The 7,561-nt window shown below is 48.7% G+C and overlaps 3 protein-coding genes across 3 annotated transcripts; 2 read left to right on the top strand and 1 right to left on the bottom strand.

The window, feature by feature from the left end:
• Positions 1 to 698: 698 nt before the first annotated feature.
• Positions 699 to 1,163, bottom strand: FIBRA_07940 (uncharacterized protein; the record flags this gene model as incomplete). The annotated part of the gene is made up of 3 exons (XM_012329601.1): positions 699 to 842; positions 897 to 1,010; positions 1,068 to 1,163. 3 exons carry the CDS (start codon positions 1,161 to 1,163, stop codon positions 699 to 701), a joined length of 354 nt encoding a protein of 117 aa, XP_012184991.1.
• A 1,569-nt stretch (positions 1,164 to 2,732) lies between these two features.
• On the top strand, positions 2,733 to 3,971 carry FIBRA_07939 (uncharacterized protein; the record flags this gene model as incomplete). The annotated part of the gene is made up of 4 exons (XM_012329600.1): positions 2,733 to 2,849; positions 2,906 to 3,021; positions 3,074 to 3,696; positions 3,760 to 3,971. The coding sequence occupies 4 exons, from the start codon at positions 2,733 to 2,735 to the stop codon at positions 3,969 to 3,971; spliced, it is 1,068 nt and encodes a 355-aa protein (XP_012184990.1).
• A 1,139-nt stretch (positions 3,972 to 5,110) lies between these two features.
• FIBRA_07938 (uncharacterized protein) lies at positions 5,111 to 7,386 on the top strand (the record flags this gene model as incomplete). Its single annotated transcript, XM_012329599.1, has 11 exons — positions 5,111 to 5,329; positions 5,391 to 5,577; positions 5,637 to 5,703; positions 5,772 to 5,850; positions 5,952 to 6,048; positions 6,128 to 6,269; positions 6,329 to 6,381; positions 6,445 to 6,562; positions 6,628 to 6,749; positions 6,890 to 6,996; positions 7,075 to 7,386. The coding sequence occupies 11 exons, from the start codon at positions 5,111 to 5,113 to the stop codon at positions 7,384 to 7,386; spliced, it is 1,503 nt and encodes a 500-aa protein (XP_012184989.1).
• Between the last annotated feature and the right edge of the window lie 175 nt (positions 7,387 to 7,561).

Below are 7,561 nucleotides of genomic sequence, written 5' to 3'. Positions count from 1 at the left end.
GCTTTCTTAGCCGCTCCGAAGTAGGGCTTGCTATACGAGCGGCCAGGCGTCCCAGATGATCGAGAATAGTCGTATCGAAGAGCAAGTGCGACAAACAGTCCGGGAACAACGATATCCCCGAGTCCGAGCATCGTAAATCCCCGCTCGACCGAAAAGACCAGGGATTTCGGCCACAGAATTTTGATCGGGACGTCGAGAGTCGTGGCCACTTTCACCATCTTTGGAAATGGCAGTCAAATCCGCAACGGTCCAGACACAAACTGTGTGCCCACTCACCACTTCAGTTCCAAAGACCCACCAGATATCGTAAAGGAACAGTCCAGACAGAAGCACACATCCGGTTTTGAATGAGTCGATTTTCAACAGCGCCAGCGCATTGTGAGAGAAGGAGAGAGCGAGTATATCGGTAAGGACGGCGGATCTGCGTGTACTTCTCGGACCGAAGCTATATAGAATGGATGGCAGTGCGCCGACGGGAATTAGGAACCAGGAAGGAGTGCGGATGGACAATGCGGCAAGTTCTGGGACGTATGAGCGAGCGGATGGCCACATAGTTGGTGACATACCTCTGGGCCCTTTTGTTATTACTATTTCAGTCTTATCAAACTTATTCCATCGTGAGCGACCAATGGTCCATCTTGCCAACGAAATAAGGGACTGCGACGCTCCGTGAGTGAAAGTAGATCCCTCAAGATTGATCAAGATTGAACGGGCAGTGAACTTGCCTTGCCAACACTGCCAACCCCGGCAAACGTGAAGTACCACTGCAGAAGCCAGTTGATCCACTCTTGGCCAAAGTACTTCACCACCAGATAGAGTCCGAATAAGACTACGGACCCGATCTATGTGTGGCATGTCGTATCGACGTGTTCCAGCGACACGAGTATCGCACTCACAACAGGAAAGAGATAGGCATCACTGGCGGACAAGCGGTCGGGTATCTCTTCTTCGTCTTCGTCTTCCCCTCCCTCTAACATGGGCTGTCCTTCTGTGGGCCTTTCCTTGCGTATCTGCAGCCACTGATCGGTCGGCAACGCTCGCCTTTACGCATGTAAAGGAACACGTACCGTTACGGAGCCATGTGAGCCGGCGTAGATGGAAACTGTCGCGAGACTGAGGAGGCCGACGTAGGACGAGATGACATCCCAGTCAGGCTGGGTCATGCTGGAAAGCCGGAGCGAAAGGACTTGGTGGAACCAAGCGAGTACAGGATGTCGTAGACGTCCACGAAGCCACTGGAGGCACTGGGAGGGTACTCGTCGGCGTCGGAGACAAGAGTGCCACGTGTCCGGGACGCGTACATGTCCCCCGCGCTCTGTAGTTTGTACGTACTTAATTTCCGCACTGATGCAGATGCTGCACTTCGCCCAAGTAATCGGGGTTTGTACAGCTAGATTGAGTCTTTTCAAAAGTTCTCCAGACAACGACGAGAAACATAAATATGCGCTTGAGCTCTTGCTTTTCTCGACTGTTTACTGCCGTATCAGACATGTAGCTATGTACAATTAGCTGCTATGATTGACCAGCTACTCCACCTGTTCCCTGTCTACTATGTGTAGCATTCGTGTCATGCGTCCGCGTAGATATATATCCGATCCATTCATATACTAGTACTAGTAGCACGGCTCCGACTCCGAGTGCGGCTTCATGGTGTTCACGTTGTATCGAAGATACTCATGTCGGAGACCAGCAGCTCAACTCTGGCGTGGCTCAGCAGGTTAACATCCGCAGAAATATGGAGGTAAATCGAGTACCGATATCATGTATCCGCGCCAGCGCCGCCAAGATACAAATCCTGACGCATCGAGCACTACGTGTCGTCTCCCATTCTTGTTCTATGCCTCGGGCACTGGCAATGGGCAGTGTGTAGAAGCCCTCTGCTGCACGCATCGAATATGCAGGAGGGCACCATGCATTTTAAATCCGTGGCCTATTGCGCAAAGGCTGTAAATAAGCGCGCTCTGATTCTCCTCTAATGGGGAATTCTCCTATGACTAGATGAGTTGATGAATACCCCAGTATCGTCCGATCAGCTTCGGAGCAGTGACCTCTTTGAATTCCGAATGGCAGCATATATCTAGATGCGAGGCGGTGCATTCTGCCTGAGGTTACATGAGTTGGAGGTTATCAGAGTAGCTACGGGGGAGGAACTGGGAGATACACGAGGAGGCAGGTCGTGGCGGTACTTAGTATGTACACAAGGTGATCGAATTCAGGTTGAACGGGACGACGGCAAGGAGCGCTGCAGTTGACTGTCGGGTCGATCGCCGAGCCCGCGAGCTTTTCTAGTCATCTTTATATATGGCCCTCTCATCTTCTATGCACCCGCGTATCCTCTCCTTCCCACCAGTGGATCTCTCGTGATGTCTTGCAACGCGCAGAATAGTGACAAGCCACTTCTGCTGCCCTACTCTCAATGGAAGAGCTGGCCCGATCGCATTCGGTTTGTGTCTTCTCTAGTCAGCTTGCGGAGGCGTACCTTTCATTCGTCATGCTATTCACCCTCTCAGCCACTTCACCCCAGCCTGGCACGCAGTAATTATGGGTACTGGAGGGGTTTCAGCTCTCTTGAACAACTTTCCGTACGGCCAAGAAAGCAACAATATGAAGATCGCCGGATGCGTGATCTTCGTGTTTAACCTTCTCCTTTTCATTTTTATTTGCGCCTGCTCTTTCTTGCGATACGTCATGCATCCTAAGGCGAGTAGAATTATGATTCCTTCATCCGGGCCATGTCATTGACGTTAATCGCCCATAAGCTCTTCTGGGTAATGCTCGGTCACCCTGCTCAGAGTCTGTTTATTGGTACTTTCCCCATGGGTATGACGACATTAATCAACTCAGCTCTGGTCTGTCACTGTACTTGTCTGAAACTTTCATACACGTTGATCAGGGATCATCATAGGCTATTAACCAAAACTGGGGCTTCGGGGGCACCGGTTTTCTTTATACGTTGTGGGGTTGCTGGTGGCTGGTCTCCTGGATGTCCTATGTTGTCGCATACGGCATGATCTACACCATGTAAGCGCGACTCGGTTGCTACTTTGTGGGCTCTTCCTAATCCATACTATAGGACGACGCGCCATGAACACTCGATCTCCACCATGGCTGCTGTCTGGCTGCTGCCTGTTGTCACGCTCGTCGTCGCATCATCCACAGGTGGTCTGACGGCATCCGCGCTGAAGCCCCTCCATCCGACCCTCGCCCTTGTCACTACTGCCTTCTCCTTCACGATGTTGGCAATGGGCCTCACCTTTGCGTTGATGATGATCACTATCTATCTACTACGGCTCATCATCCGTGGTGTGCCTGATCCCGGTCTTGTCCTCTCTGCATTCATTGTTCTTGGTCCGTTGGGGCAGGGTGGTTTTTCTCTGCTCGTGAACGGTTCGCTCATCTCCGAGCTTCTCCCACTCTATATCGGGACAGATTTCCCCCAGTCCGCACTGACAGGCCAGATGATCTACGCAGTGTGCTTCTGCGGTTCATATGTCCTATGGTCCATGGGTATAGCGTGGATAGTCATCGCCGTTTGCTCGATCTACCACGTCGTCGTTGTTCGCAAAGCCCGCTTGAACTTCAACTTGGGTTACTGGGGGCTGATATTCCCTAATTCCGTGTTTGCTATGCTCACCATCGAGCTGTCAAAGGTACTTCAGAGTCCTTTCTTTAAGGTCGCCGGTTCTTTGTGGTCAGGTAAGCTATATGCGCTACTATCGATTGTAGAGTGCCCTTTATTTACCGTGCTTGTCAATATAGCTGTCGTATTTGTCGTATGGGGTGCCATTTTGCTGCGTAGCATACCAGCATTTATTGATGGATCACTGTTCATGGCTCCATGCCTCCCGGACGGCTCGCGACCCAGCGACCTGCTCCCCACTCAAAATGCATCGGTGCAACATCCAGACCAAGAAACAACCATTTCACACCCAGATGCCGATTTCCATGGCGCCATTCACAAGACTGACTGACTTTATTGCCATCCCATAACCTTTGGTAGGATCGCGACTGCGGTCCTAGGCAACTTTTTATGACCGGTTGCGCTTAATTCGCGTTGACAAAGACAATATAATTCCTTTTCTCGTGGATGGAGTCTCTGCTTCACTTATTATAATAATATTTTGTACTCGCGGCTAATGATTGTAATTGCAATTCTGCTGAGATGGTCTGGCTTTTTCCTTCAACAACCCAGATTTAACATCGACACTTCCAATACATCCTCGTTCTGATAATATCGTCTGCGAATTCCGACAATGGGTATGTCTTCTCCTTCCGACTTCACAAATAGCTTTAGGGTATGCTGATTGTTTTGCCCTGTAGAACATAACGGAGAGGGAAATCCCTTCCAAAATTTATACTTGTGGGTAGCTTTGTACTTGTAGAAGTCGAAACTACTCGTCGAAGTATTGACGGTCTATGATATGACACTGGCGTGCTCTAAAGGGCCAGGTGCTTGCCGTACACCAATGCCGTAGTCAGAGTGGTTGGCACAGCTACCGAAGTAGGTTGGTTGAATGCTTCTCACCCTCACGGTGGTGTGTAGTGCCCAACCTATCGATGGTCCCGGACGTCAAGCTTAAGGGTGCGCTGCATGCTAGTAAGCGGTGTAAACTTTCAACGGTAACTGTGAGATGATCGATGGATTGCCGCTGGTGCTGATTGATTGTTCATAGCCTCTGGACGCAACCATGACTGCACAGTGTGCCCAAGCTATTCCGAAAGTACATTCGTATCAAACCCTGCTAGTTGGAGTGTATGTCCTATTCTGATCGTCTTTCAGCAGATCTTGTTAACAGAACAAACTTGTTCAATCAATATTCTGTGGAGGTTCGTTTGATGTATCCTCAACGGTCCTAGCGTTAATATAATTTATAGTACGCAGCTTTCACAATCATCATCATTGCCGATAACCTGCCAAGCGCGGTAACAGTGGCAGTGTCTATGGACAGATGGGAACTACATCGTCAGAAGCTAACCTCCACCAACGGTTTAGTTCTGAAGTAGTGCCTGGAAAGCATGTCGAAATATATAAGCATACTGTGTGCTACGAGTGGTGCACATTCGATACCACCATTATACCTTCCTTGGCATCATCGGGTACCTATTGAACATGCGTCATGCGGCATTGTCTTTCATACCTTCAGTCCTTCTGTCATCGGCATTCGCCATCAACATTCCCTTTCGCAAGGTACATACGAGAAGTAGCACCAGGGGATTGCATTCTATCAATGTAACCAGGCTCTCGGAGAGTGGTAACGTATCTGTGTTTGAGAACATCGACAACATACGATATGTAGGTGATATTGCGCTTGCGGGAGATACTTTTGAGGTGCGCAACACCGTCCTAGCTGTTTGTGCTCTCATCCTTGTATATTGCATTTGTCCTCTAGGTGATCCTGGACACTGGCAGCAATGATTTTTGGATATACGAAAGCGAGCCACTTTCTCAGTATTACAATACATCAATTAAGGCAGCCGACACCTATGGCCCATCAAATGAGCAATCGAAAACAGCAGGTTATGTCATCCTCGCGGATGTCGTTTTTGGAGGCTTCAACATTCAAAATCAGTCTCTTAGTACGTCAACCTGTCTGAACATCTTTCTTCGACACACATAAAACTTCCAAAATTCATAGTCAAAGAGCTGAGCGTTTCCAGCGGTATTCTTAATCCAGGTGTCAGTGGTGTCGTTGGGTTGGGTCCGTAAGCGCATGCCATCAGACTTGTTGTTTCCCTAGTTCTGATCAGTTGAATGCATGGGGACCACCCAGTCCGACAGGTTATAGTTCTATAATTCGCAGTCTCACTCATGCGAACTCGACCATCAATGGTACTGGGCCTATGGAGAATGTGGGTTTTCAGATCCTTGCTTTCCTGTGTATTTTGACATGCTATGTTCATGTTGGCCCGTGGGGTGCCTCCCAGCTATCGTTGATGTATTCTCTTTACAGATATTCTTGCACAATCCCGACATGGAGCCCCAGTTTACGATCTTGATGTCTCGCAACGACGATACTAATGTTACAGCTGGCGGTAGCTTCACTATTGGTACGCCACCGTATATTGATACACATCTGCATAGCTATCTATGCTTTTGTATGTGCCTCCTGATTTTCAATATTCTCAGGCGAACCAATCTCGGAGTACGCAGCAGTCACGCAGCAGCCAGTGCTTCCTCTCTTGACTAATGCCACCCATAATATCGGGCTGGATTACTGGACGATACATGTCGATGCAATCACAATCAATGGGAAGCGTTATGATACTAGGTATGATTCCTTGCCTTATGTGAATACGAGGAAAAGTCTAATGTCTGATTTACTGCTAGTCCGAGTGGCACTCAGAATATTAGCGCGTTTCTGGATACCGGTACCCCGACTGGTGAGATTCGGTCGTGAACATAGACTCACCATTAGGGCTATAATTTCGTTCTTTCATCTGAAGCCCTGGTGGATCCGATGTTCGTCGATGCGATTTATGGCAGTAGCCTGCAAACGACCGAGGACGGTACTCTGTCTTTCATCCCATGTGATACATATTACAATGTCAGCATTGAGTTAGGGTATGTCTTTTGTGATTGGCCATCTTAGTGGTTCTCAATCACTTATATACCGACCGGATCCACAGAGGTGTCGAATATCCCTTGAATCCCCTGGACATGATCTGGCCGTGGGATATAGACGAAAATGGCAACGCGATCTGCGTCGGCGCGTTACAACGCAATACCTACTTAGGGATGCCAAAAGGAAGTGAGTAGCTGAGTATTTTCTTGGATTATATGAGGCTCTGCTACTCACAGCTGTGACACGCACGTATAATGTCGTGTTCACGATAACAATTCCCCTCTCGTCTTGTTGATAAATTCCTGATCCACCAATTCCCTTTTTAGCATGGATCCTTGGCGATACATTCCTTAGGAATGTATATTCCTTGTTCAATATGAATCTATGGAACAAGTCTGGTGGTATCAGTGTCCCGTTTGTTCAGCTTTTGAGTGTGAGCCACGTCAATGTCTACCGTATTGAATGCCATACTGATCACATCAATTGCTTTGCGCTATGATTTTATGCACAGCTCACTAATGCAACTGAGGCACACATCCAATTCACTTCCCAGAACGCTGCACGTATGGCTGCGTTTCAGACATCTGAAAGGGAGGTGTCAGGCTTTACCCCAGTCAAGGCTGGGCCAAACATTGTTGAAGTCATCATAATCATGTCGAGCATAGGAGTGTTATTGCTCATCGCCGCGATTGTGTGGGCTGTGAAGGTGATTCGCCGGCGCAGGGCTTTGCGATTAGGAAAGTATGCAGCTGTCGGGACGCCTGGGGACATTCCACAATACGAACCTCCATCATATAGGCAGTACGGGGGATCCGAATCATAACATGAATGTGCTGCTACCCGCGCATTCACTGTCTAGATCTTGTTTCTTTTCCCTAAGGGCATTGCTTGTGATCGTTTGAGTATGACCACTTCTGTGACTTATTCTAACTTATGATATTATCGGGATGCTATGTATTGTTCCAGTTTCTGAAAGTTAAATGACGCGGCCACTCGCG

Source organism: Fibroporia radiculosa (assembly GCF_000313525.1).
Source record: "Fibroporia radiculosa TFFH 294 genomic supercontigs, scaffold20660, whole genome shotgun sequence".
In the NCBI taxonomy this organism is placed as follows: Eukaryota; Fungi; Basidiomycota; class Agaricomycetes; order Polyporales; family Fibroporiaceae; genus Fibroporia; species Fibroporia radiculosa.
This window is presented reverse-complemented; position numbering and strand designations above follow the sequence as displayed.